Raw genomic sequence first — 21,575 nt, forward strand, 5'->3', positions numbered from 1 at the left:
AATATCTTCTTAGAAAACTGCATAGTTTCCTTCCTCTGTGTTAAGGCGACTGGTAACCTGTGTCCTTGTGTCTTTTTTGCACCCTTGCCATCTCCACTTCTTAATCATTGTTTCCCTCAATTCCTCTACTACTTAAGAGGCCGACTCAAAGGACCCATACTGCTGTTTGTCTGTCATGACATCTGGAGTAGCTGGATGACTGATTGTTATGCGTTTCTCTCGCTCAGTCTGTCTCTCTCCCCTGACGGGACTCAACTAACATCTTCATCCTTGATTTTTTTTTTTCAGAGCAGCATAATGACCTCCTCGTAGCAGTCCTAATGGAGCCATAATGGTCATTTATGCCAGGGGAGGCTTGGAGGGCACAGCTGTGGAGGCAGCACAACAAGACAGAGAGAAGCTCCTGGTTTAGTACCTCCACTTCCGCATCTTCTGTGAATACCACATCTCCGTGTCTTCTTGAGCGTGCAATCACGCGTGCATTTTTTTGCATGTGTAATGAAAGGCGCTGATAACTTGCGGACAATGGGACATATAGCATGAATGGTGCATTAAGCTATCCTTTTTACATTTTCATTCAGCTTATTCACAGACATTATTCATATGTGAATAGTCCGTTTTCAAATGACATTTTTTTTCTCTTATTCATTTAGGTGCACAATGGAGTACGCTACACTTCGCACACCTCTTTCCATTTCTTCGTCTACATTTGCTACCACTGCTGCCGCACTGCACAAACATCAAGCACAGAAGCTAAACCTGCACATATTGAAAAAAAAAAAAGACGGAGTATTTGCATTTCAATATGCATATTAACATAAACTGTATAAAAAAAAGAAGTGCTGGGACACAGTCATATATGTCTGGGATGATCACAATCAAGCACCGACCAACATATGATTCATGGGAGGGCACCGTCAAATGAAAAAATAGAGAGCCAAAAAACAATACTTCATCTTAATACCAACATCAATCTTTCATTTGAAATGTGTCAAAAAAGACAATAAACCAAAAAACAAAACAAAACAAAAAGAAACCTTGAAAATCGACAATAGGTCAATAAAAAAATAGCTCACAAGGTATTTCAGACATAATACATGGCCGAAAAAGAGCCAGAGTGAGACCATGATATACATAGCCTACACAGCTGTGTATACACATAGACACATATTGTGTGTGTGTGTATATATATATGTACATACACAATATTTGCACAGAAAATTGCATGTCAAAAAAAATCCAAGCAAGGTTCATCAGCTTTGTCCTGTCATTTCCCCCTGACATTTCAAACTCATATAAAAAACATAGTATTTACACTTACACACTGATTTAGACCACAAAATATGTATCGTTCTTCATGTGATGTATAACTATTTAGTTACCAGCCCTAACTCAGAGAAAACCTACCATTTCTTTTAACTAAATTTATCAAATGTTTTGTACTGTAGAGTGTGTGTGTGTGTGTGTGTGCGTGCGTGCGTGTGTGTGTGCGTCACATCTTTTGTGGAATCCGATGCATCTATGACCTTTTTATCATGCGAGGTCCTCCAAAGCAGACACTCCACACTTTCAACACACACGTCTTGCATTATTGTATTACATTGTTCATCTTACTGCAACCAGAGGTGCTGCAAGCACAATGGCACATTTAACTAATGCTAATAAGACTGTTGCATAGAAACCAGAATAATGTACAGTAAGATCATTCATGCCTCGTCAGCTCCTCCTCTCTCCAGCAATACTTCCCCCATGTGTTTGAAGGTATCTCCATGTAAAAAGTATTATTGTAGCGTGAATGTGATCTCCAGTGCTCAGACTGTAAATTAAAAAAAGCATATGAATGTACTGTAGCTCCTGTCACGGCAGCAGCGAAGATGGAGGAGCAGTGATCTTTCCACTGACAGAAAAGCAAAAGACAATCAGCTCCAAACAAGACACATACGTTTGTCACACCTACTTCCATAACACCAATCACTGATCTTAATTTCAACAAATCCTTCAAGTTTTCTTCTTTTGAAGCTCTCTGAAAATCAATGATGTCCAAATGTGTGTGTGTGTGTGTGTGTGTTTTATTCCTTATTACCGCTGTATCTTGGGAATGGTGCACTCTTTAATGTCTGATACACTGAGAGTGAAGTCCCTTTGTACCTCATTTTAATTCAAAGACACCTTCAATTTCAGTTTGCTCTTTGTAGCCTGATAAATGTTAACTCAGAAGTCTGATGATTCGAGTCAAGCTCTGTATTGCTGATGTGCAGTGTATTTTAATTCTCTGGTTCTCTCCCCAGGAGCCGTCCAGCCTCAGCCATCACAGCCTTGCACTACATTGTTTTGAGCGAATCGTACTTTCATGTCCTCTTTTGGATAATGAAGACATTTCTCAAAAGCAGTCACACTTCGGCCCAACTCATTGATGGGCTCCTTGCTGAAAGGACTCCCATGTAAAGAACATAATTAGTTATTTCATTTATGAACAGAGTGAAATGATAGGAATATATTTCTGAAGGGGGGTTTAAATTGGTTGTTATATAAACAACAAGCCCTCCATGAGCAGCACTATGACAGGACAGCGGTGAGTCTACAGGCAGCAAACAGGAGCAGCGTGACTGATGTGTAGCTCAGCCAAAGTGATACTGATACACAAACACACACACACACACACACACACACACATACACACACGTAGGTGACCTGGCATCACTGTAGTTCTATCTGGAAGTTTAAGAGCATGTCTGCAAATTTGATCATTCTAATGTAACAGCATTTATAAACTGATCATAGCAACAGGGCGGAAGATTGTAGAAGGTTCAGGCTGGATTCCTCCAAGCCAAAACATGGAAGCTGACTCAAACATTCTATACTGTATCGAAATAAATCCCCCCCAAGATAACAATTTCTCATATCCATACTGCTTTACGTATACTTGCATCACTCACAATAACACATACAATGCAATCACAATTTGTGTGGATTATTCAAAGATTTTGGAAAGACACGCTACATAATTCAATTCCACTGTGTCAGGAGGACAGCACAAATCTCAGTGCTTGAAATATTAAAATTTAGGGAAATTAAAACTAAATTATCAGCGTGGCTCGATGCCCACTGGGAACATTTCTTTTTGTCTACCTTAGGTGAACCAAGCCTGTATATGGTCTGTGAGAGTTGGGTGGGTTTAGTGTGCTGTTAATGTCTGCGCTCTCTTTTTCAGAGAGCTGGATACGTTTGGCCCGGTTCAAGCCCCCAAGTGTCTCACCTACTGGCTTCTCTTTCTTTTGCTGTAATCAAAGGTGATGCTCAAATGAATGTGTGATTAGTTCAGGGGCCGACGATGAATACGGAGTTTTCACTTCAATTCAAGAGGGAAAGTGTAAGAAAGCCCCGTATAAAGGCAGTAATAACCACAAGTCCAGCGAGCACCATCATATTTACAGACACCCGACACGTTCGCGTCCACAGTCCCCTCTGCTCGCCATCAAAGTCCCGCACATGCATCAGCACAATCTGAGAAAATGTGACTTTTTTGTTGTTGTCGTCACAATGGGAACCGACAGCGATGACTGTCGCAAATCATGGTGCACCATTGTGTCATCAGTCTCCCCACACAGATGAAGCCACCAAACAAACAAACCAATCCAGCAGAGGAAAATGCGCTACGTATTCAGAGGAAATGATGAAGTCATCAGATCCACTATGTGCCAACAAAGGGCTGTGATGAAAAACACCAAAAAGACGTTCTTGTGAGAGCTCATTTGTTACGCCTCTAAATCATCTGTAATTCTGAGTTGATTCTAACCACTGCTGTCTCATTGACTGTCACTGCAAATCACTTAACTCACTTTCTTCAGGCATTATGCTGAAACGACGCTGCCACAAGGTAAACGCTGTGTGATTAAGGCGGCGTGTGGAAAACACAGCTCGGAATTTTAGAGACAGTGCGGAAATAAGAGAGCGTGTGACTTCTACAGTCATTTTTCTGCTCTCAGTACGAATGTGTTCTGAAAACACCAAACAAACACGGGTTTAATATTAGATCAGATTAAAGCATTCATTATGTGAACAAGATTGCTGTCCAAGAACTGCAACAGAAAAATAGTCATGAAATGATTGATCAGTCATTTGCAGGAATGTAAGGGCCTTATGATTTGAAACGTGTAATTAATTTTCCACCTCAGGTTTTTTTGACAAAACCTTGCATTTTGGTTTTTTTTTATTCAGGATTTACAGGCACCTAAGTGGAGTTTTCTTCCTACCCAAACATGGTTTTGTTTCCAGTGGGTGCCTCTTATCAAACAGAACTGCGTGCAGCCTTGATGCGTTTCCTGTCTCATAAAACATTTGAATTGTTCTCATCTGTAGTCTTCTTCTACGCTTTTACAGGCACATTATCCTGCCAGCGACTGCATTTCTGGTTTGTTTTTTGTTATTGTTATGGTTAGAAGAGGAGTCACGAGTGTATCGTGTCACCTTTGAGCTTGGCGTGTGTTTTGTTGGTGTCGGCCAAAGAGAACAAAATGACCCACTTGTGAGTCGGAACACAGGTTTTATACAAGCTATAAATAAATTAATGTTGTGATATTGAATAGCTAATATAACCAGCCGTGCCACGTAAACATTCTCCACTTCATCCATCAGAGTGACTCAGCAACTGATGAGGAGATGTGACAACTACACTCTCCTGCCAAATCTCTCCTCACACACAGTTTTAACGACTAGTCGGGTTTAGACACAAATCAATACTCTGTGTTTTATTCAGGCAAGGTGAGATTTGATGAAGATCTCTTGAAAATGTATCCAACAATGGAGCGTGCATCAGATTAGAGATTGGATTTGCACCAGTAATATTTGAGGGGTCTCTAAATAGCAATGAGCTCTGCTGGAATCTTTGTGCAACTCACCCATAGAAACATGCTGCTTATCAATATCAAATGCATTTGTGATCAATGTTGGAATTAATTCAGAGTGTCAGGGGGACCAGGGTGCTGAACGATCCGATAAGAGGCTTGTGCTGCTGCCTTTTACACCAACGCTGCATTCATGTGATGTCGGAAAGTCTAAGTTTCCAAGTGGGGGAAGTCGTTCCTTCTGACTTCTGTGTGTTTGTGAGCTTTGAAGTTGTAAAGTGGGAACAACATGGGCGCTACCAAGAAGAGGAGTTGCATTTCAAGGTTCAGACTGTTTCAACAGGACATCAATAGCTGTGACTAGTGAGTTTTATCTTTTTTATGATGCCGAAGTGAAGAACAATGGAAAAGGATCAGGAGGTTAATGCTAATAAAAGACTTTTGCTCCTCATTTAGCTCACAGCACACAGACAGTTGCTCTTAATAGCATTGTAAGTGATCACATGTTCGATATATGAATCTAAAAACTAAGAAAAAAAAATTCTGTTAACCAAACACTGACGGTTGTCCACCAGGTTTCTGTATATAAGACATCAACTTGTGTTACATAATTATCTGAGTTGTTTTTCCGAACATGAGATGCTTCTCAGTTAGATACTCGTTATTCCGATTAGTCCAACATCACACAAATGCAGCATTTTTCCACACTGACTTTTGTACATATTTTACCTCACTTTTAGATTCTGTTTTCTGTTTGTTTTTTTGGTTTTTTTTTTTAACTGTCAGCTCTTTTTTCCGGAACTCTGCTTCAGTTGCAGGGATGCCAGCTTTGGTTTAGCTTTTTTCTGTTTGTGTCTAACTGAGTTTTCTTACTTAATCCAGCGTTTCATCACTGATCAATGTTTTATCACTGCTTTATCTTGACAACTGAACAATTGCCTAGCCACTTGTTTCTGTTAAGAGCGAACCCCTGTGGTTTACTGGGTGTTAAAAAAAAAAAAAGCCTTAAAATACTGCCCAAAGTTTATTTCTCTCGGATCCAGCCTGAATGCTCTCAGTCCATTTATTTATGTTTCAGTCAGGTTGTATACAGTGAGAAGAACACTCTGATCTTAAAATGAGGATGCTTCCCACATCTCACTGAGGAAGGACACTAGTCAATATTTGGCCTGAGGTTATTTAATTTGGACAAGGAGTTTGATTCATACATAAGGAAAAAAAAAAGAGAAAAAAAAAGAGAAAAAAAATTCCAATTACCCTGTCAAGAGTTGAGCGAGCCCAGAGGACGCTGTTTTAATCATACGGCTTTATCAGACTCTTTAAATTGAGTTTAACATGGGCAGGATAATACATTCTGCCTCGGGGAAGGTGATATCCCTTAATTTGTCCTAAACAGTAAACATTTTAAAAATCCATGTTGAACTAGAATTACTTACACAGAGTAAATACTGACGGTCGCTTTCAATTGCTCCTTCTTTGCCAGTGCAAATTAAAGGTGATTTAGCCATTTCTCAGTGTTAAAACATTCAGAGTCTGTTTGCCATCAATCAGTTCTCATAACCGTTGGTTACTAATCTCAGAAATTGTTTCATTTAGAGAGAAAAAAGCGAAAAATGGCTTAATCCCCACATCTTATATGTTACTTGTGCTACTCATGAATAGCTGCTATTCTCTTTATAATGCTGTGGTCATGTATAAATCTTGTCACATGTGCAACCGGTCACAGCTGGACCGCTCGTCTTACCATTCCTGAATCTATTTCACACAGATATGACGGAGATCTGAGCTGCTGTAAGATATTTCCCATTCCGTCTTATCAGCGGCAGGAATGATGTCTGGCACAGCAAACAAAAGTATGTGTAAAGTCCTTAAATAAAGCATGAAATTGAAGGGATACCTCTGAGGCACCCTCTTTGCAGTGGACAGGTAACAGCTGCTCACCTCCAGACCACACCACTCACTCACCCCCCAACACCCCCCCCTGGACTCCTATTAAATTGCCTCACACTCTGAGTCAACACTTTTAATGCAGGAATTCACTCATTTCCTGTTATACAAACCACATTTTAAAGAAGCGGAAAAATAAAGCCCTGCTTATTTTTCCGCTTCTCCACAAATTAATTTGCATACATTGAACCATGGAGGACGGAGAACCGAGCCATTTTTGTCATTTGGTCATGGTGGCGTTCAAGTATGGGATAAAAAGGAGGAAGCAATTGACTTCAGTATATATCAGCTTCCAAAAGCTAGTTAGGAAATCCAGACACGTTACATCCTTATAACCCTGCAGATTATTTGGTGACTGATGTGTATATTGATGAGCTCCTGCGTGCGTGCGTGCGTGCGTGCGTGTGTGTGTGTGTGTGTGTGTTTGTGCTGGAGAGTGAATAAGAGAGGTCAACCGCAATACTGGTATTTTAAGAAAGCTTTTAACTCACCAGGGAACTGGTAGCTGTAGCTGGGTGCGAATCCAGTGTATCCACGGCCATACGTTGCCACAATATTAGGGTAACCTTTAACACAGAAAGAGAGAGAGAGAGAGAGAGAGAGAGAGAGAGAGAGATTAGAGCTACAATTAATGAAGATTTTTGGTGGTCGGAAAATAATATCAGGGAGTACGAAATTTTGAGTACATATACATCAGTCAAGATACATCTTTGATTTTTTTTTTGTTCATATGATCCCTCAAATGTGGTGACAAATATATCAAATGGAGGCAGGATAATTTATAGTTGAACAATAAACTTCATCCTTCGAGATGGTGGATCAATACCGAATGTTTGTAGCTGATGTTGATAGGGGGTAAAAAAAAAAAAGAGGCTGAAAACAATACATCGCAGTATTGTTTTTGTCATGACCCCTCAAATGCAGTGATCTAAATAAAAGCTGATAAAGGTGTAATGGAGGCAGGATATTTGATGGTTTGAAAATAAACTTTATTGTCCAAAACAATGGCAGTAAATGAATCTACAACATTATTACATTAGTAAAAATACAAGCGGGAAATCATAAAAAGAATGAGTATGGCATTTTGAATCAATATCTAACATTAAGTACGAGGTCTTGTATCTATCATTTTAACTCTCATTTAACTTCTTAGGAAAACTGCAACAGGCGAGAAGTGATTTATTTCCAGGCTCGAAGCCGAACAAAGAGCTGGCATGTATTTATAGCTCATAATGTTCAGCTGAACAACATTTGCTGTGTGTGCACTTTGACGACAAGCGCAACCCTAAATCAATGGTCAGCTGTCACAATTACATTAACGACTGCAGTAATTTTGATCAAGCTGCTCTTGTTGCTTGCCCTGCACATCGCCAGATCTCAGCAATGAATTTGGAGAGTGAAATGTTGTGGCCAGATTGTAAAAACATTCTGTTTCATGGGAAGCAGACCTGGTGTTTTAAAATGTCAGCATTACATCGCAGCTAATAGTTTTAAACAATACTGCTTTAAATAAAAGCTGTTAGTAAATGGTTGAAGCCCAGAGCAACAATAAAGTCCAGGACACATAGATCTGGTCTGGGTTCTCAACTGTCTAATTCATTTTATTAATCAAACATTCTCAGGCATTTTTATAACTCAGAGTCATAACATTTATAGCCCCTTTAGGTGCCCCGTTAGGCGCCTTGTAATGACGTTGCTGTAGTTTATCTTCTGTGCTGCAGCTGGTTCGCTGGAAGAAACTAGGGTTTGCTGGATGTATACGATGAAAACTACGCTCCCCGGGGAATAGAAGCAGGACCCTGCTTTTACCGCTCACCTGCCGTCACATAATCTTTTTATCATATGAATTCTGTTCATCTGACATATAAACATGTTGCAAAGTCAATCCTGTCCTTCTTTCATATGTGCATGTCTGTGCTGTCTGATTCGTGCTTACAGGTATTAATAAAGTAAATACATCTGAAAGCACAAACTGAAAACACTCAAGAATTAGATGCATCTGTTCTGTATTGACTTTTGCAAACACTTCCCATTTGAATCACAAACTGATTTCTTTCCATGTACTTCTTGTTTAAAAGCTAAAAACGTGGTATAAATCAAGTTCTATCAATAGTTTTATTTTTGTTTTATCGTAGGCATTGGTCTACTTTGGGATACTTTCGTAACATTTAAGGAGTGAGTTCTAAAACTTGGTGGATGTGACTGCAGATTGTCATCTGTCAGGCTACACGGACCCGCTAAGAAGTTTTACTGTCCCTGGGTGGATGGACAGTTGCAGTGAGCCTCAAAGACAACGGAGTGTCAATAGAAAACTGTAAGAGTAGCAGATGTATTGTTCATCTGCTGTCATGATTCTTATTACAACCACAGACCCACCAGTTAATTAGCTGGACAGCTTTCAGACAGAAGCAGCTGTGGGCAACATATTGAGAAGCGGGTGTGAGGGAGCAGCTCGGAAGTGGGATGTAGACAAACATTTGAGAAGAGTGGGTGGATGAGAGAGACTGAGTAACTCTACGTGTGACTCGGTGAGAATTTAAGCACCATCAAAAATCATATAAATAGAATTAACCCTGTAATTATGGTACACGTCTCAGATTTTAACTGTTTTTCCTAGAGTTACCAGCACCTTTAACCATACCAATGACCAAAATCATCTAAGCAGAGGAACTAGTTGAGGCAGGACAGAGTCACTGAGGCCGGCCAAGACGACCTTGGAAACCTCAGGCTTGTGTGGTTAGATCTTGTTCGCTATTATTCAGCTAAACTGTCGGCAAATTGTACATTTTGAGAGGCAAATGCCTTTATGAACTGCAGATACAAAGCACACTCTTTAATTATTCTACACAGCATTGTAAATATTTCCTCAGCAAGAAGGTGCCGGGTTCAAGCCACAAACAAATTTGGTAAGACCGTGTTTACTTGCAACGCGAGTGCTGCACGCCACCGAAGTGCTACCCGTAATACTTTTTTTCAAACTCCCGTTGTTTCCATCAACTCTCTTACACTGACAAAACCTCAAAGCATGTCCTCTGTCTCTGTGGGCGACTGACCATTGAGTCTACTTTGGAACTCAAGACACGACCTAAAGCTGAGTTTTTTTTGTGTGCCTTAAAACAAAGCAGACATGAACCTACTTCATTTGCACAAGTTGTGTTTTGGGTGCATTAATCGTTACACACTTGTCAAAACATAAAACTACACGTATCTGTTATATGCAGAAAAGTAAAATGCAATTATTTTATTCTGGCAACCAGGTTGTCTAACTATCTGCATCTGAGTATCAGTATGTGTGTATGTAGGGTGTGTGTGCAAGCGTGTGTGTGTGTGTGTGTGTGTGCAAGCGTGTGTGTAGATGCTCTACTCTGTATGCTTCAGAGCCGGTGCCAGCTGGAATCAGAAAGGTTGACCTTGGTCATAAATATCTAATCAGTGTTTGCTGTCCATGAAAAAGATCAATTTATTCCTGACCCAATGGGAAAATGCGTCTTCCAGACCCTCTACCCTCTCTCGCAGACAAAAAGAAATGCGACTCAGAGAGGCGGTGAAGAGAACCTTAACCTGGTATGGGATGAAGCACGACTGAGGCTACACGAAAGATGATAAAAGAAAAAAAAGAATCTTCATCAGCTACTGATGAGAAGTCATCACCAGGAAGCTACAGATGGATAGCTTTCACAAAAGCCCCAATTGTTTGTTTGGTCTGAAAAGAACTGAGATGTGATACAATGGAAAGCTATCACAGACCGCAATATATTGGATATTATGTGTGTGATGCTGTCTTACTGTTAAACAGAATGAATGCCAAACCAAAATTGTCAGCTTAGATGGCAAAACCACTTTCCTGGTTTGATTTACTGCATTTCAACGGGTCTCACATTACCAAATAAGACTTCGCAGCACCATGTGAGGTCAAAGCATCTGAGGAGAGAGCTGGGGAGATAAATATGAACGTTTTGGGAAGAGGAGATAAATGCTAAATTAAGCTGCTCTTGGCATGTTCACAAACACTTTCAAACATGAGGGAGAGAATAAAAAAGAACAACACAAGTAGTAGGTTGTGGGGAGAAATGGAGAGAACCCGCTGTCTTTCCTACCATTTCACTAAATGAAGCCTGCCATTGTGTCTGGCTTGGTGGCAGCCTCTTAGTGCTCTTATTTGCCTTATTAATATGCATGCTAATGTACCTATTTTATGGCTCAACAGTTCTGATTCACTTTAAAATCAATTATCCATCTGGTACACCCATACCTCGCTCAGCCTCAAATGTGTATTAATTTCAGCAAACATACATCGGGCGCAACACAATAAAGATAAATGCCTCGATTAGAGGCAGTAAACAAAGGAGCTAGGGATGGCTTTAATGAGATTTGGCACAAAAGAAGCTTACACTTTCTTAAATAATGAGCCTAGGGTCCCTTTTTTTCCAAATGCAAATTATATAAAGGAATGTTTCGCTGTCCTTGTTCCAATTTCATTTAGATAAGAGTGTCTCCAAACAAGTTGGCTGTTAATATTCTCACATGAGCACATCACTGCCTTTCTGCCTGCCTTCTCCCAGCGGAGGGGAAGAGTGCTCTCCTCTACATTAGTCTATAATAAGTTCTGAAAAGTTCCCCGTGCTTGTTAAATACTTCTAACAGATGAGATGGAACGGGCAACAACTTCGATAAAGCTGACAGAAGCACTTGGCTACTCTTATCAACACTTTTACCTCAAACAACTGCATAATCGCAAAGGTCACCGCCGCCATAACCCTGATAGCTGATGCATCTGGAGATAGATTGATGAACAGATACATGTATATGTGTAAGATAGAAGAAAGTGCTAAACAGCAATGTTTGATTGCAATCGACTTTCAAAAGTGCTTTAAGCATTATGTTACTGGCTACAGATAAAAATGCATGAAATATGGCTCTGCCTGCACCTGCTATGAGAGGGAGGGGGAGGAGCTACTCGCATGAGAGCGAAACGAGTCTCTTGCAATCAGCTGCATGTTTCTTTTGCTTTTGAATGGAAAAATAAATCTTTTATGTGAGGGCAAATCCATTTGGTTGGGTCGCACATACAAATTATATGCATGGGAAATGTGAACGACAGACAGAGAGACAGAGCGACAGACAGTGTGGGGGGGGGGACTGGAAGAGAGAGTGCAATAGTGTTAAATAAAAAGGGCCACAGGCATGGGCTGGATGGTAATGAAGAGGGGTGGGCCAGCAGCTGAGGTCCCTGTAGATGAGATCTCTCCCTGACATGTGTGTCCCCTTCATTACCCATTAAGGGGGGCACAGTGATGAATCCTTAATATGACATTACACCAATTTTCCTCTTCATTTAGCCTGCTAATGTGCTGGTCTGCTCCTATATGCCCAGGGGCTGCCTGTACCAGACTCCACCAGAAATAGACCACAGTGGCCACTGGTGGCACACCTTGAAGCAGCCTAATTAGGGGCAGCACCCCCCTAATGGGGCTATCTCGACGCAAGTTTGCAAAGGTTGATTTTCCAGGTATAAACTGATGACCAAATGGCATGCATGCCTGACACTTCCTCTGCCCCCTTAAAAAAAAAAAAAACGGAACAGTTTGAATGTGAATTTTTCATTGAAGAGTTGGTTTGAAAATCTGTCACAGCGATATTTAGGGAACAGACTCAGTGTATTGTGTATTTTATTTGTCAAACCCCCACAAAAACAATGAAACTGCAACGCAAACATGTGTGAGTTCATAACCAAAAGCAGCTTGATTCAATGAAATTCACCGCTTTGAGTGGGAAACCAAACCTGCTTTTTGCAAATAAAACGAGCTTCAGTGCGCTCACATTCTCAAATGTCCCCAAGTTGCGACTAAAAAACTTTCAGAGCAGCTTAGATTATGCAAAACGCCCTTCGTTGTCCAAAAAGCTAACAGACTGCAACAAGTCCTGCCTGAATCATCCAGTTTGTAGTGAACAGCTGGTTTCCTGGTTTTTATTCAGAAATTGCGTGATGTCAACATGCTGTCTGTTATGTCCATGGGAAGTCTGTTAATTCCCTGCAGTGAAAACCCGCTCCACCGTAGTCCTGATGAGCAGTGATAGCGCCACACTTGTGCATCTCATGAGTTTATCCGTCATGAGCACAAGTATCTGATGACAGGAGACTGTTCCTCTTGCTTAAATTCTTTGTCTGTTTGGGGGGGGGGGCAGTTGATGCAAACATTTAGCATTTAACTGCCACGGATAACAGTTTAAATTCTTAATGCGTGCTTGAACAGTTTCACGGTTAACGTGGATATCCCTAATCCAGACAGTAACGTGATATTCTAGATAGCGTCAAACCCTGTTGCATGCCATCATCTTTCTCCAGTAGATGGTCTGCATGCTTTCCTAGGTCATTTAGATAGAAAGCTGCAAGCGCATCTATGTGTGTCTTAAAGGGGATGGGAGGTGGCACTGTTCGGTCTTCACAAGCTCAGACTCTTCATTGTTTAATGAATGTGAACGTACTGGACACACCCAAAAAAACTCTTCTGCCTTGCACCTCAGAACGCTGAAATGAAACACAGACATCGCATTTTGTCTTGGTGTATTATTACATCATCCTCTATTCGGAATCTAAACCTGAAAATTGCCTTTTTCAACAAATACATGCCAAAAACTTTTTAGAAACGATTTTGAAATTTAAGTCTACGTTTGTTTTTGGATGGTTAAACCCTCTGGGGCAAGCAGTGGGCTCTAGGGTGACAGCAATGGTCTAGTGAAGTCAGAAAGTTGTAGGAGCCGAAAACATTGTTGGTTTTGGTCATTTCATGGTTGATTTGTTGACAGAGAAATAGAACATATCACCTGCCTCAGCCTTTAAAAATGAATAAATCCATCCCTAAACTCTTGGAACCTTTTTCTCGAGGACTTTTCAGTGAACTAAGCCCGAAGACATGAAGAGCACCTGTTTGGGTACATTAGTGTGTGCGCGTGGGTGTGTGTGCGACTCACTCAGCATGCCCATCCCCAACATGAAGGCATCCATGGTGTAGGGCAGACCCCTGGCTCGCCCTCGCGTACCTGGCGGGAACATCACCTCCTTGGGCTGGGCCTTCTTACATTCTACCTATGTAGACAGACAAACACACACACACATATGCACGTGTACACACAAACACACACACACAGACAAACCATTAGACTGTGTAGGTACACAAGCGGACAGATCTGACAGGGCTGTCTCAGCTCTTTAAGGTGGTTTTCTATTTGACTTGCACAGCGCTACACGTTTTCCATAGAGAACAACAAGACTGAGTCAATCGCAGCACCTCACATTTTAGAGGAAAGTCTCAGTGGAAAACTTACAATCATGCTCCTCCTGCATTAAAGCAAAGGTTATTGCTCCAGTGAACATGTGCCCAATGCCTGTGGGATATACAAGCTAAATACTTTCCAAGACTTTCTGAGACACCAAGAGGCTCTATTCTCTGATACCATTACCATAGTCTCACTGTGAGGCAGCATGTCCAGAAAGGTGGTTGTTGCTTTTCAAAAAGCCAAAAATAATGGTAATAGCAAAACCTTCTTTTCTTCCACAGCTGTTTCATTACCCGGGCAACAGTTCTTAAGTCTAAAACTGGTCAAAAATGTGCATTTTAAAACAGAATGATTCTTTTTTGTATTGGAGTATTGGCTTCTATTCTTTGTATGAGAATTGGTATTTGTGTGCGCCTACAGGGCTGCAGTCCCCAGTGTCCCACAGTCCAATTCCACCTGCAGCACTCATCTCTCGTCTGCATTTCTTTCTCTCACTCTGGTTCTCACACATACAGGTTTCTTCATTTCCCATCTTGGACGACTGGCATCTCCTCCGCCTACATAACACATATGAAATGAGGGATGTAACAAGGGCAGACGAGGAGAAGGAGGAAGATGAGAGTCTTATTTACCACGTATCTATCCTATCGCTATGAATTATGGAGAAGAGCGAGCGGCTGACATGGGTGGCATGGTCTTGTGTCTGTTGATTGTTCTTTGGTAGGCTGAGTCTGTTCGCCATGCTGCACAATCTATTTGCTCCACTGCCTGCTTGGCATTGGCCTGTCCATCTGTTTGTCTGTTTGCCTCCTGGCTCTCGCCTGCATCTCCCTACTGCCTCCACTTAAGCAGGGCTTCCTTGGTTGCTACGATTCACATGTCATCCTGGCCTGCTGCACAAGACAGGCTAGTGCTCCAGTGCTGTGTACACCTCAACCAAGGTACCGCCCGGTATCCATACAAATAGGCTTGCAGCTCTGACAGGCCAGCGATGCACATTACTATTCGCATAAACTCATTCATACATGCATGGTGGTAGACAGCAAGTTGCCACACTTCACATATATAAGATGTGCTAAATGAACACTACAGCCAGCGCTGCAAATCTAGTAGTAAACTAGAAATGTAAAGAGAAACACTAATGAAAAGGGTTTCTTTCAGAAAGGGAAAGTCGATGTGTTGCAGAGCGATTTGTTGCTATTAGCATCCCTTTCATTTGAAGCAGGCCAACTAAAGTACACAGTTCCCTCAGCCACTTTGTAGCTGTCACAGCTACTCTGCCCTCTGCGCTCGCCTGGTATGCTTTGACCTTGTGTTGAGGAGAGCACAGGCACTCCTTCGGTCAGGAAGGAACCCCCCAGCATGGAAGCAGGAACCGGATGGGACAAATAGGTCTCTTAGAAATCTCAGCACACCGCTGAGATTTTTAGATGTTCACATTGCTGGATGACAAATACAGCTGAGTTCTGAACACACCATAGACATAGCAGTGTTTGATCAGGGTCCTCTGGTAGTCCCAGCCACATCCAGTAAGTTGGATGCTCGGGTTGCCTGCTGGGACTAAGACAGACCCGGGTGAGAGTCATGCCTACATGCTCTCAGATGCAGAACTTTGATATTCAGTGAGAGACCTTGTCATGGATTTAAAATCAGCCAGAAGCCGAAATCTGCGGTGGGGAGAGTGTGTGCTTCAAACACACAGGAGTGGGTGAAGGAGGGTGGCAGGAGCTTTCAAGAGTGAACTAAGTCAAAGAAGAAGAAAATAGAAGAGAAAAGGCTGAACGGAAGGTCAATTCTGAGTTTGATAATAGAATGCTACAAGGGTTCAGCAGTTGTGAATGAGGAAATTTGAATTTTTCCACATGAAAGGTTTTACAGACTGAACTTTTTACCACAAGAACACTTGGAGAACACTGACATTACAGGCTCTCATTTTTACTGAAAATATCGTCCCAAATTATGACTTTAGTAACTTTTCAAGCGCTCTTGATGTAATGAAAGTGGCACAATGTTAGGGTCTACAACTTGGACGCCATGGATAGAGTTCTTTTCAATACAATTATAGAGAAAAAGGGAAACCTCAGCACAGAGGACATCAGAGGTCCCACTCAGACCCGCTATTGCCATACATCCTGGTCTGATCACAAGCTTCAAGTACAGATTTGAACATTCCAGGATGTACTGAGATCTGATCACTTAGACCACATTCTGAGGTGATCTGGGCCTCATGTATTATATTAACATTATATTAATTAATCATTAATATTCTTTTAACAGTGTGAACGCAAAAACAAACATCAAACTCACTGGGGTCAGGTGAGGAAAAGAAACGAGCAATGTGTAATTCTATACTTTGGATTTATCAATCTGTACGTAGGATTTATAAATGTTGCTCTCAGGCTCATAGCCTGTGGATTTGCAACTGAGAGTTCTCAAAAAACTGCTCAACAACTGCGTTGTTTACATCTCCAAACCAGGAAGTATTGTATGATGGAATTCACTGGCCTGTTACAGATTTGTCAGCTGTTCGAGATGAAGAAGCAGTGGTAAATGGTTTAATTTCTGTCAATCCAGACTGAAAATAATAGAGCAAGCAGAGCAGAGATGGATCGCCAACAGGTTAAGACCAAGCCTGGACAGGGCTGCGGTGACTCAGACACACACATATACATCTCGCCAGACAGCTGAAGTGAATTGCTGCCGTACAGCATTGACAAGGTATGTTTAGGTGAATACATGCTTTCAATGCATATTGAGAGTTTCCTTTCTCCGCTGATATACTTGAGCTGAACTTCTCTTTGAGATTTGTTTCACTCTGTGACCCATGATAACTTCAGGGGTGAAGGGAAAACACGGAGCCCAAGAGCCCGTATACACTCTTCAAAACTTAAAGTGAATATTTTTAGCTGGTTATTTGATATACCGTATGGCTCGTTGCTTGTGTGGCAAACCTCCAGGCAGGTTCCTTAGTAGAACAACTCATTCAGACTCAAGTATACGATATATACAACATCTCAGCTCAGATTTGTTGAAACAACTTGAAACAACCTATGGCCATTTGTCAAGATTATAGCGCAAATTTAATAAAGTAAAATGACCGCAAAGCACTTTAAAGGAAGCCAAATGTTGATGTGAGCTAGCCAGCAGCTACTCCTGCTTCTTCAAACCATCCATCTACTTTCCATATCGCTTATCCATTAAGGGTCACGGGGAGGCTGGAGCCTATCCCAGCTGACGTTGGCTGAGAGGTGGGGTTCACCCTGGACGGGAACAGGAGCAATTAGGGGCTCCGTATCTTGCTCAAGGATACTTGGACATGGTCACCAGGGGAAGTGAAGATCGAACCAGTGACCCTTCAGTTGCTAGACAGCCACTCTACCACTGAGCCATGCCACCCCACACATGCTTCTTATGATACAATAAAGTCACAGTCACACGCATGTATGTTTCTGGCTATTTATTCAATTCAACATGATATGTTTGAGATAGGGCATCATATAATTTGCAAGGTAACAACATAAAACAAAAAATGAATTAATAATAACAACAATAATACTATTAATAATTATAATAATCATGATACTTAAATTAAAAATACAGGTGACTGATGTGTTGCTATCTTATTCTCAGCATGAAACCTGAATTTTGGTTTCTCGTTTCCTCTTTTTTTTAATGACTTCACAAACATCTCTTCTTTACCACTCATAATGCTTAATATCACATACACTTGCACATTCAAGTGGCAGTAGAGTTCACTGATGACAAACCAACAACTACCTTTGTTGTTATGTAGATACTATATGTTACAGAGTACTGAAATGCTCCAGTTATGACCTTCTCAATGCATCTCCCATGTTTATTAACCTTGGAGGTATAACAGGAAGGTGTGGGCGGGTTGGACTGGCAATGGCTGTCCTTCAGGGACACATGTGGATGTGGTGTGTGTGTGTGTGTGTTGAGGGGGTGGTGTACGGCTACTATTAGCTTCACTAGTGAATGGATCCATCAATAGACTGAGAGGAAGGAAATGTATGATTCATTGTGATTCATTTACTCCAGCTCTCACTTCCAGCCAGCTCAACCAACAAAACACACATCGTGCGGTTAGGAAAAATCAGTGAATGCACTGTGTCAGGAATGTTGTGAGGGATTATTTGCTTGAATAAAACTTCTCATATCCAGCTATTTAATGAAGTTAAAAGACTATTTTTCAACCCATTTGATAACAATGTCTTACCTCAAAAAATCTAGTAGATGGGGCAGTTTTGACCACTGAAAGGAGACAGGTGCTTTTTATGTGTGATTTATAGGATTAGGGATTAAGCTGCAGTCCTTTTTTGTGTCCTCGTCTTCTGATGAACAGCAGAAAATTGGATTTTGTTGCAGAGTTCTTTGGAGAAGTCTCAGAAGACAATTTGATACTTTACTGCAGTTATACTGTTTTACTGCGGATATGAGTCACTGCTGACCAGAACCTCCATTATCCATTATGTGTCCAACTGCACGCCTCCAGGGGGTGAATGTTTGGTACTCAACATAGTAAAAGAGATGTTGGTTAAGACCTCTGTGAAACAAATATAACAATGGTTTGTCTTGTTTACAAAGGGGTATTCACAGCAGACATTCCATCCCGGCCATGCATGCACAGTCAATGAAAACACCAGGACAACTGAGCCATCAGAGAAATATGATAACAGTAAAGAAATCTCCTGCTTTTGGACAAGTTAACATTTAGATAAAGCAAAATGATGCCTTAAAGCAATCTGACAGGAGTCATTAGGTCTGGAGATGGTTCTGCATGGTTTTATAAAAGCATAAAAAAAATATACAAGGTCACTTTAAGGACCAGGCAGTGCTCCCCATGGTGCCAACACCATCTCCCTCCTCACACTTCCATATCCCAAGATGATAATGTCTCCCCACCCACAGCGAGACACGATCAAAAGTGATGCCACGATCGCTTGAAAGGTCATCAAGCTGATGTCTAATGACTTCCATCGTTTCCTAAAGCATCAGATTTGAACACAGTCGGGCTTTCATGGGATGTCCCGGAGTATACCGAGCACATCCTTCATCCCTAAAAGCCCGTCTTCTTCTTGAAGGGTAAACAAAGCAACTAATTACATCCATTGGATGCATGTGAACCTGGGACTCCTCCTAAAGATGCCTCCTCCTTCCTTATGAGGACTTACAAACACTGTTAAACATTTAAAGAAGATTTATAGTCCCAAACAAGAGCGTTTGGTTTCTCTGCATAGCGGTATAGGACAGTTTGTTACATTAATGGTACATGAAGTCTGTGGCTTCAAACAGCAAGGTCTAGAAATACACAAGCCCAGCAGAACACACGCACGCACACACACGCGCACGCGCACGCACACACACACACACACACACACACACACACACACACGATGACCTGTACTTTAATGTTGTTAATTTTCAGCGGTAGCACAACTGATTGGTTTCCACGTTTGACACGCAACAGCAGAAGTGGTACAGCTGGCAATTCAGAATTCAGAGGGTGGGTCTAATTAAATCTAATGAGGTTTGGTTAACTGATCACACTCAAGCCACCGCTTATAGAGTTAAGTTATATAGGCTAGAAGGTGTCTGTTAATGGCCCTGATCAACACTGCGTTTTTTTCTCCCAACAAGCTATTTTAGGCATCAGCCAGCAGATTAATCAAAACATTATGTTGGCTTTTAGATCAACAGATTCAATGTTCTTGTGCATTTATTGTGGATTCTAATTGCATTGTTATCTGAAGGCAACATGTGTTTTCTTTCAATTTGTGTATTATTTCAAGGTACACCGAATATTCCCACAATATTTCCGTAATAAGGCTCTTCCTGTACCATGCAGTGCTTGTCTTCAACATTATATTCATTTATTTTAACTCAAGGGTCATATTGATACCATTGTCTAAGGTTCTTAAGATTTCTCTAATAGTGAATTAATTCTCATAATGAATTAATTACACTGAGTTAGACTTTTATGCACAAGTTGAGTTCCAGTAAGTTATTTTATTACCATTATTAATAACATTAGTAACAGCATCATAATTACACTGAATTATGCAGAACTGTGAAGAAATATCCTATTTTTTGTGATCAATAATAGTTATTTTCTCAAAGGAGAGCAGGGGGTCACAGTGCCAATGTGATGTCATCCTTCTCTACTTGGGAGACCAACCCAGTGGCTGCAGCTAGACTTGCCAACAGTACACATCTTACGGGGTATTTTGACTGGCAGTCTGGTAGAGTAAATGGTACTGCAGTTTTCAACAGCTATAACAGCGTTTTGGTCACCTGATTCCAAAATTGTGATATGGTTTTCCATTCCAAAATGACTCGATTTACCATCGGAATTTGATCCACTTGGTCCCGTGACATTTTAGGGAAACCAGAAGAGTAACAAGGTTCAATTATCTGTTCATATTCATGTTAGCAGAGGGCTAACCCCAAGTAGCCAGCTCTGTTGATGGGGCGCGTTGGGAATGTCGCCAGGTACGCGAACGGTGATCTAATGGTGATGAGTTTAATTATGCATCTGGATGTAAGGGACTTATCACCAACACACAGTGGTAAGTCTGCTCATGATGAACTGCCTGAGTGATTGGAGTGTGAAGGTTCATAATCTAACATATACCTTGATTTCTATATTCAGAATTGACCAAAGTGTTTAATTACTATTTAATACGGGTGAAGGTAGCAATGCTTTCATGGCAGTGTGAAGACTAAAGAGCCCTCATTGGCAGAAAGAAGAACCATTACGAGACAGAGCAATTGCAGAGCGTGATATGTGAAAACTCAGTCAGGATTCCATCCTAACTTGGGGATTTACCCTTCCCCATTTCAATGATCTCCTTGTATAATTCAGTCAGAGCGATGGGTTTACTGTGGTGATTGCCGTCCTCTTGAGACAGAGGGGAGTTCTGCATTTCTTTCAAAATTTTAATACTTCTGTCTCAAGAAAATTCAGAGGAGTGTTGTGGGGGATGAAATGATTCAGCAAGAATCTCAGCATCAGGCTTGTTGTGATTTGATTGAATCCTGCTATGTGATATTTTTTGGATTTCGAAATTGATACTTTCATCCTGCTCTTTAATGAAAATGATCTACTACATTATAACGCACTTTTGGAGCTGTGTCCACAATATGGAACGGGCAATATGATGTTGAAATGCTAGGCATGTTCCTCCTGTGTGTCCTCACAAACAGTGATGACAGGTGACATAACTATGGCTAACATGAATTAAGCAGGTACGGATTTAAGAATAATGTCAACTTTGAGCAACACAATTAAGAGGGAATGATGTCCTTTAGCAACTGAGGGAGTCGGAGCTTATTTGTCTCCTCTGAGCAGTAATTGGGTAGTCATGTCAGGGACACCGGTCAGAAATTGGTGACAAACAGATAATATCTCCCTCCTGTTGTGATTGCTCTCTGCTGTTGATTATTAAAAATGACATATTAGAGAACATTACCTTGAAACATCGGCTG

General features: G+C 41.2%; 1 protein-coding gene across 10 annotated transcripts in view; it reads right to left on the reverse strand.

Moving 5' to 3' along the window:
• The window catches only part of msi2b (musashi RNA-binding protein 2b), a 251,950-nt gene that overhangs the window by 41,524 nt on the left and 188,851 nt on the right, over window positions 1-21,575 (reverse strand). For all 10 annotated transcript variants that reach the window (XM_086179193.1, XM_086179198.1, XM_086179196.1 and 7 more), the window contains exons 9-10: window positions 13,764-13,878; window positions 7,283-7,357 (exon numbers count right to left, since the gene is read on the reverse strand). In XM_086179193.1, coding sequence (XP_086035319.1) covers window positions 7,283-7,357; window positions 13,764-13,878 — 190 coding nt within the window. The remainder of the gene's footprint in view (window positions 1-7,282; window positions 7,358-13,763; window positions 13,879-21,575) is intronic.

This window comes from Aulostomus chinensis, chromosome 15 (assembly GCF_037954235.1).
Source record: "Aulostomus chinensis isolate RoL2024-O1b breed Wild chromosome 15, RoL_Achi_v1.0, whole genome shotgun sequence".
Classification (NCBI taxonomy): Eukaryota; Metazoa; Chordata; class Actinopteri; order Syngnathiformes; family Aulostomidae; genus Aulostomus; species Aulostomus chinensis.